This window comes from Thalassophryne amazonica, chromosome 2, assembly GCF_902500255.1.
Source record: "Thalassophryne amazonica chromosome 2, fThaAma1.1, whole genome shotgun sequence".
Classification (NCBI taxonomy): domain Eukaryota; kingdom Metazoa; phylum Chordata; class Actinopteri; order Batrachoidiformes; family Batrachoididae; genus Thalassophryne; species Thalassophryne amazonica.
This window is the reverse complement of record NC_047104.1, coordinates 81900149-81923727: the sequence shown is the minus strand read 5'-3', so window position 1 is coordinate 81923727 and position 23579 is coordinate 81900149. Positions and strand designations below refer to the sequence as shown.

The following is a 23579-nucleotide window of genomic DNA, read 5'->3' as shown; positions in this document are numbered from 1 at the left end:
CAAACAGTGAAGAAGGGGAATCATCAGTAATGTTCCTACTTGAAGATGGTTCTGGTATTTTTGAAGAAGCTGCAGCTGAAGGATCCTTTGTGGCAGATGGTGAATTTCTGAGTGAGAGTGGCTCTGGAGTCTACTGGACGGAAAAAAATTTGGGACTACCCCAAGGTAATTTATTACAAAATTGGTTTTCTTGCTGCATTAAATGTAATATTAGGTCCAACTACAGTAGCTTCTTATTCCCTCCTTTGTCTCCACATTCCTGCTTGTAGTAGTCTGATCTCTCTGTTTTTCTTCTTCTAGGCCCTCATATGGATGTGAATGAAATTGATGTGGTTGATGAAGCAAAACCTACAGAGCATGAGCTGAAAGCAGACCACCTAATGCATCCATAAACTGACTCACAGCACCAAAATAAAAAATCTATTGGATTATCACCTTAACTAAAAAGCCTTTATCAATCACAGATTTATACAAGACAGTGCTGTGAGGTTTTTTTAATCATGAAAATTGAATTTAAGGGCATTACTGCTCCAATAAAGAATTACCCGAATAAATGAGGAATGCACCCATGCTTTAAACTAGCAGTGCCATGTATTTTTTTTTCCGTGCTTTTATTCTTTGTTGTGGAAACATTCAGTTTTAATATATGATTTATATTTTAAATATTCTTTTATATAATGTAAAACTCGTGCAATATGAGGCATTTATATATGTGTGTTCCTTACTGTGCCGCTGTGATTATGTTTTCAAGACATAAAATTAATCATTTTTTCTGTATTTTCATCTACGTGTGCTAATTAAATCAGACTTTAATCCCATGTCAGTAATTCACTCAAACATTATTTTGCTTATGAAGGTCCTGTGACCCACAGTTTAAACATAGTTTGCAGGATTGAAGGAGATAACTCCGTGTAATTAAACATACAGATAAACATAAAGATACACTGTTTAAAAAAAGGTTTCTGCCTTGGGTACCTTAAACTTTTAAGCTGACTGAACTGTAGAAAACAAGTAGGGGTAACCTTTGAGCATATGGGCAAAATTGGTGGAACCCCTGTATTTTACCCACATAGTGCAACTTTTGTTTGCAGCACCACCACTCACAGCCTCATAGTTAAGTGGAGGAGAGTAGGATTTTCACACAGTAAAACAGATCAAATCTACAACCCCTGGCAATAATTATGGAATCACCGGCCTCGGAGGATGTTCATTCAGTTGTTTAATTTTGTAGAAAAAAAGCAGATCACAGACATGACACAAAACTAAAGTCATTTCAAATGGCAACTTTCTGGCTTTAAGAAACACTACAAGAAATCAGGAAAAATAATTGTGGCAGTCAGTAATGGTTACTTTTTTAGACCAAGCAGAGGGAAAAAAATATGGACTCACTCAATTCTGAGGAATAAATTATGGAATCACCCTGTAAATTTTCATCCCCAAAACTAACACCTGCATCAAATCAGATCTGCTCGTTAGTCTGCATCTAAAAAGGAGTAATCACACCTTGGAGAGCTGTTGCACCAAGTGGACTGACATGAATCATGGCTCCAACATGAGAGATGTCAATTGAAACAAAGGAGAGGATTATCAAACTCTTAAAAGAGGGTAAATCATCACGCTATGTTGCAAAAGATGTTGGTTGTTCACAGTCAGCTGTGTCTAAACTCTGGACCAAATACAAACAACATGGGAAGGTTGTTAAAGGCAAACATACTGGTAGACCAAGGAAGACATCAAAGCGTCAAGACAGAAAACTTAAAGCAATATGTCTCAAAAATTGAAAATGCACAACAAAACAAATGAGGAACAAATGGGAGGAAACTGGAGTCAACGTCTGTGACCGAACTGTAAGAATCCGCCTAAAGGAGATGGGATTTACATACAGAAAAGCTAAACGAAAGCCATCATTAACACCTAAACAGAAAAAAACAAGGTTACAATGGGCTAAGGAAAAGCAATCGTGGACTGTGGATGACTGGATGAAAGTCATATTCAGTGATGAATCTCGAATCTGCATTGGGCAAGGTGATGATGCTGGAACTTTTGTTTGGTGCCGTTCCAGTGAGATTTATAAAGATGACTGCCTGAAGAGAACATGTACATTTCCACAGTCATTGATGATATGGGGCTGCATGTCAGGTAAAGGCACTGATATTTTGGACACTTTTTCTTATCCCATCAATTGAAAGGATGTTTGGGGATGATGAAATCATTTTTCAAGATGATAATGCATCCTTCCATAGAGCAAAAACTGTGAAAACATTCCTTGCAAAAAGACACATAGGGTCAATGTCATGGCCTGCAAATAGTCCAGATCTTAATCCAATTGAAAATCTTTGGTGGAAGTTGAAGAAAATGGTCCATGACAAGGCTCCAACCTGCAAAGCTGATCTGGCAACAGCAATCAGAGAAAGTTGGAGCCAGATTGATGAAGAGTACTGTTTGTCACTCATTAAGTCCATGCCTCAGAGACTGCAAGCTGTTATAAAAGCCAGAGGTGGTGCAACAAAATATTAGTGATGTGTTGGAGCATTCTTTTGTTTTTCATGATTCCATAATTTTTTCCTCAGAATTGAGTGATTCCACATTTTTTTCCCTCTGCTTAGTCTAAAAAAGTAACCGTTACTGACTGCCACAAAATTTTTTCCTGATTTCTTATAGTGTCTCTTAAAGCCAGAAAGTTGCCATTTGAAATGACTTTAGTTTTGTGTCATGTCTGTGATCTGCTTTTTTTCTACAAAATTAAACAACTGAATGAACATCCTCAGAGGCCGGTGATTCCATAATTTTTGCCAGGGGTTGTAGGCTGGCATCTCTCATGTACCTTCTGGGAAACTGTAACTGAAATTTCATATATTCTTCTTAAGAAAATCCTCATCCCACACTGTGTTCAGTTTCTTCAATCACAGCCACAGACGCCTATAACTTATTCAGTGTTGTGCTTCACTGAGTGGTAAGCCAGCATGTCACTCAGTAAAGGTGGCAAAATTAGATCAAATGAAAGATTTGTTGTTTGTTTGGTTCCTGAGCCGACGAGATGGTGGAGATTTCAAAAGCACATTGGTCTTCAGTTTGTATTGAAACCCTTTATTAAAAAAAACAAAAAGATACCACCATCTAGTGGACAAAGTAAAAACTACAACTCCATGACATTTCATTTGAGCATTATTTGTGATTATTTCATTGGAAGAAAAAAACACAACAACGCAATACTTTGTTGGTAGAACTTTTTTCGCAGTGTAAGGCATGTGTTCAACACACTCAACTGAAGAATATTCCAATTATTGTACACATGCATGCACTATAAGTTACTCCCCACTGTCAGTCCGTTTCCATCAGTAAAGAAACTGGATATGCATTAATAACTTCATTAATTCATTTTAGTAACAGAAGATGTTAAGTCATTTGAGTACATTTGTAAATTTCAGTTTTAGCTAAACTGGGCTCTGTTCTCTAAAGGCCTCAAGATAACTGACCACAGGTCAGTACAGCAATGGAGTATTTGTATCCAGGTTTTCTCCCACTGAATTCATCTCGCATCTTTGTCGAGATGAGTAATTTAAGCCCATCAATTTGTTTAACTGCTGATGACACGAGACACTGACTCAGTTGAAGTTGAAATAACTAAGTTGATATAACTTAAAAAAAACTATGCAAATTGTTACATCAATTTTTCTCGTTGCCACAGCTGTTACTTTTTTAGAGTGTACATATTGCTTATCACAAAAGAAGGCAACTGAGCGTAAACCTCCATCACCGAACTTGTCCAAACGTGAAGGTAAAAACATTGCTATAGTTTGAAGCTGCAGAAATGCAATATACAACCTCAACACTAGATGACACTAAATCCTACGCACTATAGCTTTTAGCAATGTATTTATTTTTTAAGAACTTCATTGCATTTATCTTTCAGAATTCTGACAATGTTCAATATAATGTGCGAATATGTTTATGTCTCATGAAATACTGTATCTTAATTAAGGCTTATTATCCTAAATATTTGACAATGTTCCATGATGCAGTGTCATCATTTTTTTTCAGACTTCTTTATACAGTGTTTCACCGAAATCCTAATCAAAATATTAGCTGTTGCTTTATTTGAAGACTACGACGGAGTTTTAGGGCCACATTGAATTTTGTTTGTTTGTTTGTTTGTTTGATTTTTGGACTTCGAGAATAAAGTCTTAATATTACGGGAAAAAAGTCACGACTTTATTCTCGTAATATTACGACTGTATTCTCAAAGTCTTCAAAAAATCTATGTGACCCTAAAACGCCGCCGTCGTAGAAGACTATAATTTGGTGTTTCATAAAGTAATTTTCAGAGGGGAGCACGTTTTAATTTTGGATGCCCCGCCCACACACACGCACGTGGCGCAGGTCACATGACTGTAAACCTTGATACCGCTGCCTCCTGGATCAGATTGGCTACATTGAGCGAGGCTAACTTTTAGCTTCTACTGTACCGTAGAGATGGTAAGTGTGAAAACAAACAAGACTGAAAAACCTGCCACAAAGTTTGTTGTTAAAGACGTCGACGGTGACATGAGTTTGCAGTCTCGTTTGGTAGTTAGTGTAGTTATGTTCTTTAGACACAACTGGGTGGACATATTAGCCTCGTACGAGGCCGTCTCTCAGCCTCCGACTGTTTTAGCTTAAAACATGCTGCAGCTTTAGCAGTGATGATAATAATTACAGCAAACATGTTGGTTGAAGCAATTTTACTGGAATTTGTTAACTCTAAGGACGGTTGCGGAGGTTCCCAGGGCTGTTCTAGGAGAAATGTCACCGTTATTTGGATTAGCTTGTTGACACGTTAGCTAGTATGTGTTAGGTGTGACAGCGAGATTGTGAAGTGCAGCGGTATATTTCCCCCGTAACATGGTTTATACATTTTAATAAAGCTTGTACAACTTGGGAAGTTCAAGTCTCTTTAATTTAGTCAGATGGCTGAAAAACTAAATTGTGTACCAAGTTAAGATGAAGATAGTTAATAAATTACCCACTGACTTTGATGGAAGTGTTTTTGATCATGTGATTATGTAGGCGCGAATAAACACTGGCTCAACTTCGATTTTTGAACTACTGATTTAATGAGAAACGTTGAAAAAATTTGATTTGCTTCTGATTCTTAAACTTTACATTATTTTTCAGCTACAATGTAATGACCACAAAGTTTATTGCATCTGGTGATCTTTGCACCAGATCAACAAAAAAGCAACCCTGTCTTGCCTATGTAATATCCCGTAGATGTGTTTTCCACTTGCTGGACGAATTATCAGAAGGCAGTGGGTACGGGTACAGACCCATATCTCCAGAGACCGTTCTAAAGATACGGAGGGTGTCTTACCAACCAATCATTATGCGCAAATATGTCAGTACCCGTACCATATGCGGCTAAAGGTCCGGTGTCACGTACAATTCTTTCCGCCTTGCTTAGAAAACAGTGCTTGGAACTTGAGGTGGCTGGATGATGAAAGAAGCAAAACACCTTCACAATTTACATTGATATTTTGATGAATTTCTTCATTTACATTTGATTAATTTCTTAAATTACAGCAGCTTCATTAAACAAATGTACTCGAATGATTATCAGCACGATGGCGAGCTTACAGGCTAACCTCCATTAACACTAGAAGACAGTTGCCAGTTATGGCTTCTGAAACAAGGGAGAAAAAATAAACTGTCTGTTAAGAGCTTCTTGTTCCACGTGTGTATTTCCCACCGGTGTCATGTACGTCCACTCAGTGAGCCTCGGTCCGTACCTTTAGCAGTCCCACAGAAGATACGGATGTACGTACCTGTAGCCACTTCGTTATCAAAAAGTTCTGAACAGCTGAGGTTGAACTGACATGTAGTTTGCCTGTCTTGTAAACACTGCACATGATGTGCTCATTGCTAGAGTCTTTACAGTTAACATTTTAAGCAAGCAGCTACAAGTGATGCCCAGTACAGGGGCAAATACAGAACACAACAAGAAAGTAACCAGAATTGAAGAATGGATAGAATATGTGGCTATGGCTAATCTTACAACTTTTTGTCATTACTGTAAATGAGCCCTAGAGAGGAAACAACACTTACATTCATTTTTTGCCACTGGTCTGGGTCATGGTGGCAGATGAGCCCACACTTCCTTGTCCTCATCCAAGTCCTCTAATTCTTCCTTGGGGATCCTGAGGTATTCCCAAGCCAGCTAGGAAATATAATTCTTCCAGTGTGTCCTGGGTCTTCCCCAAGACCTCCTCCAAGTTGCACATATCTGGAATACCTCCCTCGTGGACTGCCAAGGGGCAACCCCATCACATGGCTGAACGACCTCAGTTGGCTCCTTCCTATGTGAAGAATCAGCGGCTCCACTCTAAAGCCTCGGTCCCACCGAATAATGAAGGCTGAAGAAGGAGCCACACATGGGGTGTGGGGATTATTCGAAGAATGACCCACGTTGTCATCTAACACTTATCCACTACCAAGGTGCCTCTCTGTACCCCGCACGTGCAACGTAGAAGCCACGACCAACAGGTCATTAGAGCCTCGAATGGCTCGTATCAGCCATGCTAAGCCACGCTAAGCCATGTATGAGCCACGCAGTGCTGTGTAACGTGATGTTAGCACACCAACACACCTTTGGTCCTACCCCCCACCCCTCCCACAGGCACACATGCTGCAAGCACAATAAAAAACCACACGCGCCAAACACTCGGAAAAAAGCGTGCACCAAACACACATTAAAAAGCACACGTAGACACGCGCCAAACACTCGGAAAAAAGCGCGCACCAAACACACATTAAAAAGCACACACACGCCAAACACTCTGAAAAAAGCGCGCACCAGACATTAAAAACACATTAAAAAGCACACGCGCCAAACACTCGGAAACTCGGGGGGGAAAACGCACCAAACACATTAATAAAAAGCACAGTTTGTCAGACTCACAGGTTATGCCATGCTCCTCAGCTTTCTTGGCAATCTCAGCCCTCTTCCACGCGATGTGGTGGTACTGCACGTCCCGCCTGGTGTATAGGTAGGCCGCACCGCACCACCACTCAGACAACTCAGCCGTCGTTTCCTCCGGCAGAATAACTGGAGGCCTTCTCTTCCTTTGCTTCGCACACTCCTGCTCCTCCTGAGTCCGGCTTGGCTGCCCAGCTGCTGGGGTGGGTCTGACCGAGACATCCACCGTCATCTCGAGGGCCTCCTCAGATGGTAGTGCTGAGGAACCGGGCTCAGATGGCGCAGGTGATGGAGGTGAAGCTGCACCTGTTGCACGGGTAGCACTTTTCTGGGGTGCTTTTTTCCAACCATCCTTCTCGTAGTTGTAGTGTTTGTGTGTCCTTCGTCGTCCTTGCTTGTGTGGTCTGTCGCAAAATGGTGGCAGAGCGAGGTGGAACGAGTTCATATAGAGGCGGGCAGAGTCACTACGTGGATCCGGGCGTAGCTCTAAGGTTTGGGCGGGGCAAATACGAGACATAGCGAGGCATGCTAGCCCACGTAGCTGCCAGGTAGTTCAGAGAAGAGGCCTCTGTAGTCCCGCAAGTGCCACGCATTTGCCTCTATAATCCTCGATAAACCCCGTAGTAACTCGAACACAAACTGCGCCACGCTGTTGTTGCTAAATTTTGAACATCTTGAAATTAGCGCCACGCTCAGAGAGGAGCCTCGTTTGCTGAAGATGATGCCTCTAAGAGCCACTCTGAGCCACTATACTGCCACAATAGCTCACGAAACAAAAAAACAGGGTATGTGGCTCCTTCTTCACTCGGTGGGACCGAGGCTTAACTCCCTCTCGACTGATTGAGTTTCCCACCCTGTCCCTCAGTGTAAGCCCAGATACACAATAGATGACTCATTTGTGCCACTTTAAAAACATAATTAAAATTATAATTAAAATATAATTAAAATTACCAAATTAAAAACATGAGCAAGTGTTAAAAAACAAACACCTCGTCAATTCTACAAGAGGCAGTTTCATCAATTGAATTTGAAGTGTCTGCTGCAAATTCACACAGTTCCTGCAAAAACAGATGTGTTGCAAATAGCCACAGCAGAATCTATCTGTAAAGCAAGAAATGTCTGTGTGTGGGTTTGTGGCTCACATATCTTTCTGACTGTTTGTCAGATCGACCTCAGCTTTTGGATGTGGCTTGTGCATGGCACAATGATGTGCATCCTTTATTATGAATATTTTTGGGATTAATTTTCAAAACCTTTATTTTGACATTGTAACATTGGTACTACCAAGATGGCGTCCTCCGTGGTGTGTCTGTCTTGCAAAATCTCCTTTTATATATGGATTTCTGTCAAAATTTGTTCCATTTATTTCATGATATAAAACCGCTAACTTAAAAAAAAATGGCTTTATTTTTACACGAAACGCGCTCCTTTCAAAACATGACCCTGTGGATAAAATCAAGCGCACCTCTCTTCTTCTATGGCATTTAATGGTAGGAGGCATCCTTATTGTTGCATTGCTGAAACCTTTTGCATCAGTCTGTTATAGCAGTACTAAATCCTCTTGAGTCCAGTGTCTTTCAAGTATTTAAAAAGCCAGCACTTACCTGTCTCACTTGAGCTTATGGCGAAAATACTTCCTACAGAAACTTCTTTCAGGCCTTACAATTGATTTTTCAGTTTTTACTCTTTAATAGATAAACCGTTCAAAAATGACAAGCTATAGTTTGTAAAATGAAATATTTCGAGGGAAAATTAAAGCACTGTGCTAAATACTGTACAGGTATATTCATTGGTTATGATTATTATTTTATAATATAACTGGTGGCATTTGAAAGCACAGCATTCTGGTGATAGCATTTCACAACACTTTAGAGTTCACTTGGTCTGGTGGTAGTATTTGGCATTATTATGCGATATTCATCTGGTGATGGTCTTTTTTTTTAAATTACATTTTTTAGCTCCCAATTCCCTATAGGAATGCAAGCTTCCTACAGGCACTGCACTCGTAGTAACAACAGAAAAAAGTTTGTGGTGAAAAAACTTTTAACAGTCAATGCCTTATAAGTAAAATGTCAAAATATAGATAGTTTAAGAGTAATATTCTCAAAGTAAATTCACTGGCTCAGTCCTGCCAACCAGATATGTGCTATAACCCACAGAAAACAGAGCGTTGCATATGTATTTACATTATTATTTACATTAGTCATTAATGCAAATATTCTCATATCTGCCTTTAGTAGGCAGTTCTAAAAATTGAGCGACTGCACAAGAAAGAGATTAGTGAGGGAAGCCACCAAGGCAGACACCCCTGACAACTTTAAAGGCATTATTGGCTTTTCTGCTGTGATAGGAGAAACTGTCTTATATGTGGGCCAGAGAATGTGCCTCAACATCTGTACCTGCTCCAAAACCATTTAATTTACAGATAAGAAAGTAACAATACATAATATCTGGAAACAACTGAAACTGATGATTCATGAGTGTTAGGTCATTTTCTTTGTCAGTTGATTTAAAATACTAATTGCATTTCAGAATAGTTATACATTTTGTCATCCATTTGTTGGGGATTTTGGCTCGCTCCATTTTATTTGATCTCTCTCTGTCTTTTAGAGCTGCCATAAATGACTATTTTGTCGATTAGTCAACAATTATTTTTGTAATTACTCTGATCATGCGTAAATTGCAGCTTATCGCATTTTATCTATTGATACCATTATCAATTCCGCTTATCAATACGATTCCCTTATCAATACCTTCTGTGAATTTTTTTTTTTTGTGTGCTACAAGTAGCTTTGCAGGTTTTCTGTGTCAACAACATTTTATTGAGTCTTAAAGTAAATAGATACGAAATTGGTCACTGGATCCTTAGTCTCTGCACATAAATAAACTCTACATGGTGGAGCCTTGATCTGTTGACGTGGATAGAAAAAAAATCTGTAGCTTTTGTCAAAAGCATTTCCTTTCAGACATTAACAGCATGGATGTCTCTCCATATGTCTGAGTTGAGCTCAGCCGGCTGCTGGAGTCTGCAGGTCTGCAGCCATACACTCTTGGGCTTGCTGCATGTCAGCCAGGATGTCTCATTTTGGGAGGGGAAAAAAACATTCTGATCGATTGCAGTTTGTTGTTTGTATTACAATGTTTGGAAAGAGGTGTCATTTGATTTAAATGACAACTCACTTTGAAGTTATTAATTCCGAGCGGACTCTGTCTTTCTAACTTGACTCAGCGGTGCAGCATTTGGAGCAACAAAACGGAGGACGATTCTCATTTCTTTTTCACAAGACAGGAGTCCCATTTAGTCACTTTAATCCGCACAAAAGTGACTCACGGTTGACATATTTTAATGGCTTTGAGAGGGGATAAGAAGTGGAGTTGCCGCTTCTGAAGAGGAGCAAAGCAAAGATCCAACGAAACAGCAGATCAAAGTACTGCTTCATTGGTTCAAAGTAAATGACTCGTCTACAAAATTCGTTGTCGATGGTTTCAATAGTCGACATAGTTGTGACTAGTTATGGCAGCCCTACTGTCTTTCTCTTTGTCTGTGTCTCATATTTTATACAGCCTTGTCTTTTTGATTAGGAGAACCATTCTCAGTTGACATGATGTCTGGGGGCATGAGGCATAATCCTGACCCAGCAAGAATGAACTTTCTGGAACACATGGACAAAATAATTTGTTCTTCAATGTGACTGTTTTTTTTTATCATTATTAAAGAAAACATTTAAATTCGCAATTTGACTGTTCTAAGAAGGGCACAAATCATATTGTTACATTCTTGAGTGTGTGTTTATATTCAGCAATCTTGTATTTTCATCATAAGACATTTACACAGCCTGCTGTCCTTGAAAAGCACTTGGTGTTGCAGTGCGTTTACTGCACTGTCATTTTTGTGTTTCTGTGACTTTTGTGCTGTTTCTCCAGAGTTTTCTTGGGGGTTTATTTGGTCCTGTCTGTGAGATAGACGTACTGCTGAACGATGCAGAAAACAGAAAAACAGCTGAGTTGAAGACCGAAGATGGGAAAGTAGAGAAACATTATCTGTTCTACGACGGAGAGTCTGTGTCTGGGAAGGTAAACTAGAAATTTTAATCCTTTCAAAGTAACTGGCAGATCCTTCACACATTTCTATAAGCAACATCTGCAAAGTTGAACACACTTGAAGGATGGTTTAATTTACTTGTCATGTTATGAGACAGTTCTCAGTCAGCATTGTGAGGATCCTCTGCAGTATATACCTGTCCATTTTGGGGAATGGCTTTTTACAGAGAACAATGAGAAATAGACTCTTGATGTGGGGCTAGACTTACGCTGCCTTAGGAGAGCTGAAGCTTTAGTCTTCTGATCGTCAGATGACCATCAGCTATTATTTTCAGAATTGGTTAAATTTATCAGTCTTCTGGAAAAATGTCGAACTTTGTGTAATTTTTGTCACGTACTTTGAGGTACTTTTCTCTTGCTAACTTCCGAATCTTCTAGTGGGGAGTACCTTCAGCATCATCAACTATATTCTCTCTGTCTATTTTCATTTTTCAGGGCTGTGAAAACTCAGCAGATCCGAGGAATTCCGCGGATTTCATCATGGGGTGGGGGTGTGTTAGTCTTGTACAACCCCTGGCAAAAATTATGGAATCACCAGCCTCGGAGGATGTTCATTCAGTTGTTTAATTTTGTAGAAAAAAAAAGCAGATCACAGACATGACACAAAGCTAAAGTCATTTCAAATGGCAACTTTCTGGCTTTAAGAAATCAAGAAAAAAAAATTGTGGCAGTCAGTAACGGTTACTTTTTTAGACCAAGCAGAGGGAAAAAATATGGACTCACTCAATTCTGAGGAATAAATTATGGAATCACCCTGTAAATTTTCATCCCCAGAACTAACACCTGCATCAAATCAGATCTGCTCGTTAGTCTGCATCTAAAAAGGAGTGATCACACCTTGGAGAGCTATTGCACCAAGTGGACTGACATGAATCATGGCTCCAACACGAGAGATGTCAATTGAAACAAAGGAGAGGATTATCAAACTCTTAAGAGGGTAAATCATCACGCAATGTTGCTAAAGATGTTGGTTGTTCACAGTCAGCTGTGTCTAAAGCCCCGTTTACATATAGACGGTAAGAGCTCCCGGAAGCGTCCCGGAAGAGTTTTTGGCCGTCTTAAGGATCAAACGCCGTTGTTAACGCTGGCACTAGGGGCCGTGGCTTAGTTCCCGCTTTACTGGGAATCGTTGAAAACATTATTCAACATGTCGAATAATTCCGGGAGCGCTCCTGGAGAATTCGCGTGACGACGGAGACAACGCGAACAACGGTGTTTGATACTTTTTAATCGCTGTTTCATCCTGCCCCTTCCTTTAGTGCCGCAGTTTACATCGCCGTAATTGGCGGCCGGCATTGTATCCCTAACCAACGGCGTGTAAAACAGCGATAGAGCCCACATCGGCGTCCTCAAAGGCATTTTAACCGGCGACAGAAGCAGACAAAACGGCAGCGCTGGCGGACAGTACGCCATTCTAAACGCCACCTCCCAGTTAATGGTGTTCCAAACGGCCGATAGGCGGTGGTCAATATAAAAACGCTAGCGCGCTGCATGCAGGCCTCTCACTCGTGGCCAGCTCCAGATATTTTTGCAGAGAAGCTCCAGTATGCCTCCTAAAAGAAAATTGGCAGCGGCAAAGACTTACCAAGAGGTCTGGTTCAGAAGCAGAGGGTAGCCCTGTGGTGGAGACGAGCAACACGTTGAGGAGGGGAAAAGGAAGGAGAATAAAAGGCTGAGTATGATCTCCCTCCCCCTGCAGTGACAGCTGCTTCAGCCTATTATACTCTGGGGGCGGTGCCTATATGCAAAAGTTCCTGGAGTAACGCAGGATTTGCCTGGATAAATCCAGCGGTACACAGGGCATTATCGGCGGCAGCAGAACACTGCCGTTCTCACGCGCGTATTAACCTACGATTGTAAAGGATAGGCAACGGGGGTTAATACCCAGTTCTGACGTGTGCCGGATGCTACGGCGTCAAAATGCCGCTTTATTCGGCGGATTTGGCAACGTTTTATCCGCATATTTGCGGCTAGTACGGCACTCAAAACGCCGGCGAAATGCTCTGCCCCTTTCCACCGCGAAAACAGCCAGAACTACTGCGAACTTCAGTCTACGTACTACCCGCTGACAAAACCGTCTGTGTAACCTGGGCTTAAACTCTGGACCAAATACAAACATGGGAAGGTTGTTAAAGGAAAACATACTGGTAGACCAAGGAAGACATCAAAGCGTCAAGACAGAAAACTTAAAGCAATATTTCTCAAAAATCGAAAATGCACAACAAAACAAATGAGGAATGAATGGGAGGTAACTGGAGTCAACGTCTGTGACCGAACTGTAAGAAACCGCCTAAAGGAAATGGGATTTACATACAGAAAAGCTAAACAAAAGCCATCATTAACACCTAAACAAAAAAAAAAAACAAGGTTACAATGGGCTAAGGAAAAGCAATCGTGGACTGTGGATGACTGGATGAAAGTCATATTCAGTGATGAATCTCGAATCTGCATTGGGCAAGGTGATGATGCTGGAACTTTTGTTTGGTGCCGTTCTAATGAGATTTATAAAGATGACTGCCTGAAGAGAACATGTAAATTTCCACAGTCATTGATGATATGGGGCTGCATGTCAGGTAATGGCACTGGGGAGATGGCTGTCATTACATCATCAATAAATACACAAGTTTACGTTGATATTTTGGACACTTTTCTTATCCCATCAATTGAAAGGATGTTTGGGGATGATATCATTTTTCAAGATGATAATGCATCTTGCCATAGAGCAAAAACTGTGAAAACATTCCTTGCAAAAAGACACATAGGGTCAATGTCATGGCCTGCAAATAGTCCGGATCTTAATCCAATTGAAAATCTTTGGAAGTTGAAGAAAATGGTCCATGACGAGGCTCCAACCTGCAAAGCTGATCTGGCAACAGCAATCAGAGAAAGTTGGAACCAGATTGATGAAGAGTACTGTCACTCATTAAGTCCATGCCTCAGAGACTGCAAGCTGTTATAAAAGCCAGAGGTGGTGCAACAAAATACTAGTGATGTGTTGGAGTGTTCTTTTGTTTTTCATGATTCCGTAATTTTTTCCTCAGAATTGAGTGATTCCATATTTTTTTCCTCTCTGCTTGGTCTAACAAAGTAACCGTTACTGACTGCCACAATTTTTTTTTTCCTGATTTCTTATAGTGTTTCTTAAAGCCAGAAAGTTGCCATTTGAAATGACTTTAGTTTTGTGTCATGTCTGTGAGCTGCTTTTTTTCTACAAAATTAAACAACTGAATGAACATCCTCCGAGGCCAGTGATTCCATAATTTTTGCCAGGGGTTGTACTCTGTATTTGTGATTCACACTGAGTTTTTAAAATGCCTATCGCAAAGCCTTTCCCTGTCTTTTTTTTTTTTTTTTTTTTTTTTTCTCTCTCTGACATCGTGCAAATTTTATAAGTCTGCGGACACTGATCTGTGTGTTACAGATACAAATCGGTGTCCTCAGATCCGCGGAACTTCGCGGAGGAAAAAATGCCACTCAAAGCGTAGCTGTTGCGGCAGTTGTCGTAAAGCGGGACTGGTTGATTGCTGCGGCGACGCTGTGTGGCTCTTGCAAGACACTTAAGCTAAATGTAGCATGTGGACATTGCAAACTTTTAGAGCTCTCTAGTTTTTAAAAGAAGTATTTTGCAGCATGTCTGTGTCACGGAGCGACTTCAGACAGAGCAAAGATGGTGAGAAAGATGGTTTGAAAACAAGGGCGCAATTTAGAACTAGAAATTGGGGGGGGGGGGACAAAGTGCGAGGGCCGAAGCCCATAGGCCGGGGGTCTGGGGGGCGCTTTTAGGCCCCCAGAAGCCAGCGGTTTCTAGATAAGCTCAGATGCATTCTGAGCATCCAGAACAGTAATTTTAATGTTTTGAGAAGACCATAGAGTGGACACCATTTGACTTATGCAATTTGAAACTGTGAATATAAGTCCTTTATTCTGAGAATAGCTAGCATTGATTTTTATTAACATCCTGGTGTAAATAAGGTATCACCACATGTGTAGAACTCAAAAAGAATGATAGGTTGAGTTTTCATTAAAAAAACTTCAATACGGTAAAATGTATTCATAAATATGAAAGAACAGGCTCTTAATTATTAACTATCGCATACTGTATTTTTTTTCTCAAGATTTGTTTTTGCACAAGTTTGAAAAAACAACAGATCATAAGTTTAGGATAAATTACTTATCATGAATTTAATTTTCGAAGTGGAACTAATGACAACACTCATACTGAACATAATTTCGCTTGCATATCTTGATTTTGGAGATCAAGCAATAATTGCAGATGGGCTTTCTGAGGTCCCAGATAGCTTTTCTGATTTCTTTTTCTAACTTTCAGAAATTAGTAAATTAGCATATGGTCCACTGATACTTATGTGTAGACATTAGTCCCTAGAGGCAACTATTTTTGGTTTCAAATCTGGGCAAATGCAGTCCCAGAAAATTCTGAATGTGACAAACCAACAGTTGTTGTAAACAAGTCAATGCTGCTAAAAATACAAACTTGCAGAACCAAAGATACTGTTCTGACATGGTTTGCACATAAGACTGCCATAGCATGTTTCAAGTACACACACATATGTCAGAAGGTGGGGGGGGACATGCCGCCCTATCCCCCACCAAATTGCGCCCATGTTTGAAAAAGTTTGATAAGGACAAGAATCCGTGGAATTGTCGCTGGCTTCATCAACACACCTGAAAAATAAACAGGAAAAGTGAACTGTGCTGTCAAGAAACACGGCAAGAATTTTTCTCTCCCTGGAAAATAAACATTGTGCTGTTCAAACAGGATTTTAGACAAAATTATGTGACTTTATTATTAATTTAGACTTTCTTTCACTGGAAAAAAGACTATGGCTTTGAATGGGTTTACATGAATTTACACAAGAATGTAAATGAGTTTTTATTAATATAGACTTTTTTCATTGGCAAAAAGACAAATTTACAGGAATTTACACAACAATATGTGACTTTTACTATAAGGTATGTTATTGATATTTTAGCCTGATTTTCAAAATATTCTAGACGCTTTAGCTGTGGTTTTTGAAATGCTTTAACAGTCTTTTCAGTCTTCATGAATTTCATGTAGTTTAATTGTTCTGAGTTAATGCATAATTTGGTTTACAATTAAAAGGAAAATCATTCCAGGTCCTACTTCCACATCATATTCTGTTATTTCAACATTATCACTGACAGTTCAAATGAATGGTTGAATCTAGGGTCATTTAAATATGCACTTCTTTTGAGATCTTTTTTTTTTCTTCCAGGAGATGCTGAAAATATATCATTAGATACAAAATTAATTTGGTTTCTGGTGCCCCGCAGGCCCTAGACTCTCTGTAAATTTTCCTTGGATTTCACAATTTTCATTTCACAGTCCTCTTTTTTTTTTTTTTTTGTCGGCCACTGTTGGATCTTGCATGAATAGAACTTCAAGGCCACGCTTCAAAGGCTAAGTGTCAGGTGGACTGGCTGAGTGTGTGGTTGATACTGGAGATGTGATGTTCTGTGTCGTGACTGAAGAGGTTCTGGTGATTCAGTTGTAGCAGTAGCTTGGTGTATGATGGAGATAGAGCTTCTGACGGTGTGGTTGTTTCGAATTTCACAGTAGGTGGATCTTCTTCATTAAAGTTGTCTATGTGCTGTTCCTCAAGGTGGTCTTGTTGGCCTGCTAATTATTCCAGTTCAGCCAGATGACTCCTAACACTGACCAAAAACAGTCTCATAAGGTGTAGTTCTGGTTGGTGCAGATGTTGAAGTGTTGATTGAATGTATGATTAATTTTAACCCACAGCTCCAATTGTGACCATTATTTTCCATGCGTTCTCCAAGTTTCATTTGTAAGTCACCATTAGCATGTTCAACACAGCCTTGAGACTGGGGATGTCTGGGTCTCTCGTGGACTATTCTCTCCCATTGTCAGACTGCAAAATATGTGGGGCACCAAACAAGCAGAACACTTCTTCTGTCTGTATTTTCAGCATCTTCTGTAGCGACCTTGGACGTGAGTGGATAGGCCTGGCTGAACTTAGTGAAATAGTCTTGCATGTGCAGGATGCATTTGTACTCGCCATCAGGACAGCTGCTCATGTCTATCAAATCAACTTGAACACGGGCCAGGAATGCTAGGGAAATGATAGGCCGTCCTGATGGACGCTTGACCACACGTTGTCTGGTGGAGCATGTTGAACATGTCTTAAGGAAGATGCTGATGACATCATATCAAATGCAGGAATAGTTTGCACAAACCTCATCCCTTGTCTTCTCACGACCATGGCCCACCTGAACATGGCAACGCTGAATGGTGTCAAATAAATCTTCTCTTGTCACCACTGGATGTGAAGATTTCTTACATTACAGCAGCTGAAACACAGCACATAAAACATGAGTGAAATGTAGGTGATGGTATATGTACATTAGTGGAAAACAGGGATTTGAATTTCCCCTTGGGGAAAGTGGTGATTGGCACGTCCAAATTAAAAGTTTGATTATTCTTCAGTAAAAGATGACATTAACAATGACTCTATCATACACAAACATGTTATCTAACACACATTAAAAGTTGGATTTTTCTTCAGTAAAAAAAGATTAACACTAATGTTAAAGCTGCTGGAAGCTTTCATGAGGGTTTAAACATCACCACTGAATTGGATAAAGCTAGTTTTTCCAAATCATTACAGAATAAAATTAATGGGCGTCTAACTTACCTGTCTGGTTTCAATCTTAAGTTTAAATGCTTGTTACACCAAAACCTGGATGCAGCTCCATCTTGCCACTTTTCTCCTTTACCCAAACTAAGGGCTGCCACTGCCTTGTCATAGTTGTCTTGATTTATGGTAAAACTCTTCTGCCACTTTTCACTCAGTCCCTGTATGTGACCATCCATTAGAGAGTAAAGCCCCTTTCACACCGGGCCTGCTTCGAGTTGCGTCATGACAACGCCAAGTTGATGCAACATAGTGCCCAGGTGATGCAGCGTAACGCCACAACACCGTGAGGGGAGCAAAGGGCGAAACGGACGGCAAAAATTAAACATGCTTAATTTTTTTCTACATCGAGCATAGGACGCAGAAAAGTAGTTTTCTCGCAAGTTGAGGCAACTTATCGGTACTTAATGTGACTGGATGCCACAACCATACAATATAACATTACCTGATGCCAATTTATGATTCCTGCTGTGCTCCATTGTTGCTGAGCTATAAATCACACAGGATTGAACTTTTTATACCAGTGCAGTAAAACTATACCACTCAAACAGCACGTGTGAACAGTTAAAAGAAAAAAAAAAAGCTCATTACAACCTGCGACAGGCAGCTCCTCCTCACTCACCTCCTCAAGTTCTCTCATGATTGTGTTAAATAAAGTCCATAAGTCCTGCTCACAGACAGATTGCCAGCAACAGGACATGTCCACATCCAGTCTAACTCCTCACAGAGGACATCTCCACATCCACTCATGGATGGTTCACGCGTGCGAATGCCAGCTGCTGCTCCGCGGTCACAGGCAGAATGATAAACGTTAACAGAAATCAGAGCGCACACCTGCAGCGCAGCACAAGAAGATGTAAACTAGAAGAGAAATCAGAGCGCACACCTGCTCATTACAGTCTGGCTGCAGCTCCTCTGACCTCTTCAACCTTCTCACCCTCTGCTGCGCACAACTGACGCAGACATTCCTGCGTTATTAGAGATGCAGCTAATGCAACTCAAAGCAGGCCCGATGTGAAAGGGGCTTAAAACTGACACTTCTGATTTACAGCCATGATGAGCTTTTGATTGGCCTTCCAACAAATATGCTTATATAGATGTCATGGGGGAAGTTCAAATCCAGGACAATTTGAAATTCTCTCATGGAAAGTTGTGATTTGTAACTTGCCCCATGACATAGGTAACTGCTTTTAACAGTTTCATTCATCCCAATTCTTAACTGTCTCAACATTAAAGGGGAAGTCCAACTTTGGTTCCATTTTTAAAAGTTGTGGAGTTTCTTTTCACTCAGGAGAAAAATTAATTTCATTGGCGCAGTACTGATTTAAAACAAAAACAAAATCACGGCCGAACCGGCTATATAATGTAATGGCACATGGCAAACTAAAAACCCTAAACAAACCACTTCTTGTCATACCAAACACAAAAAATGTCATTAGAAGCATCTGGTACCAGTGAGAGGGTCCCTGTGAAACTAAATATGTCATGGGGGAATTTCTAATTGTCTCGGATTTCAACTTGATATACAACCCCTGGCAAAAATTATGGAATCACCGGCCTCGGAGGATGTTCATTCAGTTGTTTAATTTTGTAGTAAAAAAGCAGATCACAGACATGACACAAAACTAAAGTCATTTCAAATGGCAACTTTCTGGCTTTAAGAAACACTATAAGAAATCAGGAAAAAAAATTGTGGCAGTCAGTAACGGTTACTTTTTTAGACCAAGCAGAGGGAAAAAAATATAGAATCACTCAATTCTGAGGAAAAAATTATGGAATCATGAAAAACAAAAGAACGCTCCAACACATCACTTGTATTTTGTTGCACCACCTCTGGCTTTTATAACAGCTTGCAGTCTCTGAGGCATGGACTTAATGAGTGACAAACAGTACTCTTCATCAATCTGGCTCCAACTTTCTCTGATTGCTGTTGCCAGATCAGCTTTGCAGGTTGGAGCCTTGTCATGGACCATTTTCTTCAACTTCCACCAAAGATTTTCAATTGGATTAAGATCCGGAATATTTGCAGGCCATGACATTGACCCTATGTGTCTTTCTGCAAGGAATGTTTTCACAGTTTTTGCTCTATGGCAAGATGCATTGTCATCTTGAAAAATGATTTCATCATCCCCAAACATCCTTTCAATTGATGGGATAAGAAAAGTGTCCAAAATATCAACGTAAACTTGTGCATTTATTGATGATGTAATGACAGCCATCTCCCCAGTGCCTTTACCTGACATGCAGCCCCATATCATCAATGACTGTGGAAATTTACATGTTCTCTTCAGGCAGTCATCTTTATAAATCTCATTGGAACGGCACCAAACAAAAGTTCCAGCATCATCACCTTCGATTCGAGATTCATCACTGAATATGACTTTCATCCAGTCATCCACAGTCCACGATTGCTTTTCCTTAGCCCATTGTAACCTTGTTTTTTTTCTGTTTAGGTGTTAATGATGGCTTTCGTTTAGCTTTTCTCTATGTAAATCCCATTTCCTTTAGGCGGTTTCTTACAGTTCGTTCAGACGTTGACTCCAGTTTCTTCCCATTCGTTCCTCATTTGTTTTGTTGTGCATTTTTGAGACACATTGCTTTAAGTTTTCTGTCTTGACGCTTTGATGTCTTCCTTGGTCTACCAGTATGCTTGCCTTTAACAACCTTCCCATGTTGTTTGTATTTGGTCCAGAGTTTAGACACAGCTGACTGTGAAGAACCAACATCTTTTGCAACATTGCGTGATGATTTACCCTCTTTTAAGAGTTTGATAATCCTCTCCTTTGTTTCAGTTGACATCTCTCATGTTGGAGCCATGATTCATGTCAGTCCACTTGGTGCAACAGCTCTCCAAGGTGTGATCACTCCTTTTTAGATGCAGACTAACAAGCAGATCTGATTTGATGCAGGTGTTAGTTTTGTGGGTGAAAATTTACAGGGTGATTCCATAATTTATTCCTCAGAATTGAGTGATTCCATATTTTTTTCCCTCTGCTTGGTCTAAAAAAGTAACTTACTGACTGCCACGATTTTTTTTCTTGATTTCTTGAAGTGTTTCTTAAAGCCAGAAAGTTGCCATTTGAAATTACTTTAGTTTTGTGTCATGTCTGTGATCTGCTTTTTTTCTACAAAATTAAACAACTGAATGAACATCCTCCGAGGCCGGTGATTCCATAATTTTTGCCAGGGGTAGTATGGTAGAACATGACCTATAGTTTTAAATCAGTATTCCGTCAGTTAAATTCATTTTTGTCCTGAGTGAAAAGACAAACTCCACAACTTTTAAAAGTGGAACCAAGGTTGGACTGCCCCTTTAATGTTGATTCTTTGTAAAGCATAACAGCTGAAGGAAGCTAAGTTGTCATGTTATGTTTGAGTCACATAATACTTGATGACTGTAAATGTTTCCCCTGCAGGTGAATTTAAATGTGAAGCAGGGAGGAAAGCGCCTCGAGCACCAGGGCATTCGCATTGAGTTTGTCGGCCAGATTGGTGAGCGGATTTGAAGTGGCACATGTTTATCAATTTGCAAGAGATACGGATCAGCCTTCGATTAGCTTGTTTTAATGATGCTTGCATTACTTTGATTGATTTTGTTCTCCTGTTACGAGATTGTTGGCTCCTTGAAATACTCTGTTTAAAACACAAGCCCTTTAAATAAAGCTTGTGTGTTCCGTGTTATTTGAAATGCAAATTGACTTCATATTGGACGTGTAGACATGAATGCACTGAGTGCCCCCCAATCCCATGTGGCTAAAAGGTTTGAGCATGTGGTTGTCATGTTTCTAATAGCCATGGTGGAACTAAACTATGAGAGTAGGATTTTTGAAAACCATGCAATCACAAAAAGAGGGTGGAAAAACACTTGTCATCTATGGCCACTGCTGTTATTGTGGTTACTAAAATATAATAAATGCTAACTATTCTGTTTGAAGTTGGGGAATGTTTATAATTATTATTATTTATTTTTTAAACAGAGCTGTTTTCTGATAAGAGCAACACCCATGAGTTTGTGGACTTGGTGAAAGAGTTGGCTTTACCTGGAGAACTCACTCAGAACAGAAGCTATGACTTCGAGTTCATGCAGGTGGAGAAGCCCTATGAATCGTATACTGGAGCTAATGTCAGGCTAAGGTATGTTTATTTATTTATTGTATATATAATATGGGTTCCCCCCCCCCCCAGTGCATTTTGACATTATTAAGAATATGTAACATCTCGTTCGAATAGCACCACTCAGTTGTGGGTATTTGGGGAGGGGGCAGAGCCTGAAAAAGGAGATTCTAATACAGATAAATATATTTGTTTGAAATGTTTGGCCTCTTCCAATAAAGCTGCTAGCACCGGCACATTTTGAAAGGTTTTGAAATTGCATGAGCCTCTTTGGTAGATAGACTCCATTTCTGTGTCGGAAGCAGACATTGAAATCATTGATGCCTCAGATTCACACGCCATTGTCATCATGCTGCCATATAAGGTACTCAGCTGCACATTAGGAGTGACTTTGACAACAAGGACTTTGCCTGATATAATTTAGAATATCTTTTTTTTTAAGGGGGGGCACCCTTCTTGTTTGAGTGTCTAAAATGCAATTTGTTGTTATATTTGCATGTTTTGAAAGCAAACTCAACTTGGACACAAAACTAATCTGCATACAGTACACCTGGAAAGTATTCACAGTGCTTCACTTTTTCCACATTTTGTGTTACAGCCTTAATCCAAAATGGATGAAATTCATTTTTCCACAAAAATCTACACGTAATATCTCATAATGATGTGTGAAATTTTTTTTGGGGGGGGGGCATATTTATAAAAAAAAAAAAGACAAAGAAATCACATGCACTTAAGTATTCACAGCCTTTGCCACAAAGCTCAGAATTGAGTTCAGGTGCATCCTGTTTCCACTTATTGTTTCTACAAATTGGAGTCCACCTGGTGTAAATTCAGTTGATTGGACATGAATTAGGAAGACACACACCTGTCGACAGATAAGGTCCCACAGTTGACAGTGAATGTCAGAGTACAGACCAAGCATGAAGTCAAATGTATGATCTGTAGACCTCCGAGACAGGATTGTCTCAAGGCACAAATATCGGGAAGGATACAGAAACATTTCTGCTGCTTTGAGGGTCCCAATGAGCACAGTGGCCTTAATCATCTTTAAGTGGAAGAAGTTCAGATTCACCAGGACTCTTCCTAGAGCTGGCCATCCATCTAAACTAAGCTATTGGGGGAGAAGGCCCTTCCTTATTCTGGGAGGAGACCAAGAACCTCATGGTCACTCCGTCAGAGCTCCAGCTCTCCTTTGTGGAGGGAGGAGAACCTTCCAGAAGGACAACCATCTCTGCAGCAATCCACCAATCAGGCCTGTATGGTAGAGTGGCCAGATAGAAGCCACTCCTTAGTAAACGGCACAATGCAGCACACCTGGAGTTTGCCAAGAGGCACTTAAAGGACTCGGACAATAAGAACCAAAATTCTTTGGTCTGAAGAGACAAAGACTGAACCTTATGGCTTGAATGCCAGGCACCATCCCTACAGTGAAGCATGGTGATGGCAGCATCATTCTGTGGGGATGTTTTGCAGCGGCAAGAACTGGGACACCAGTCAGGATTGACCAAAGCGACAGTTGTGTTCAGGTGCTTGGCAGGAAGTCTGACTTGTTTCTTGTGGGGGGTTGGCCTCCGCCAGGGCTACACCTTATCACCAATCCTGTTAGTGATATCCATGGACAGGATATCGAGGCATAGTTGGGGGGAGGAGGGTCTTCAGTTTAATGGACTGAGGGTCTCATCACTGCTTTTTGCAGATGATGTGGTCCTGTTTGCATC

At 40.4% G+C, this 23579-nt stretch overlaps 1 protein-coding gene across 1 annotated transcript in view; it reads left to right on the top strand.

The window, feature by feature from the left end:
• Positions 1–4388: 4388 nt before the first annotated feature.
• The window catches only part of vps26a (VPS26, retromer complex component A), a 37617-nt gene continuing 18426 nt past the window's right edge, over positions 4389–23579 (top strand). Inside the window, exons 1-4 of the mRNA XM_034188505.1 lie at positions 4389–4476; positions 10877–11026; positions 21165–21240; positions 21726–21882. Of these exons, the coding sequence (XP_034044396.1) occupies positions 4474–4476; positions 10877–11026; positions 21165–21240; positions 21726–21882 (386 nt within the window). The 5' untranslated portion in view covers positions 4389–4473. The remainder of the gene's footprint in view (positions 4477–10876; positions 11027–21164; positions 21241–21725; positions 21883–23579) is intronic.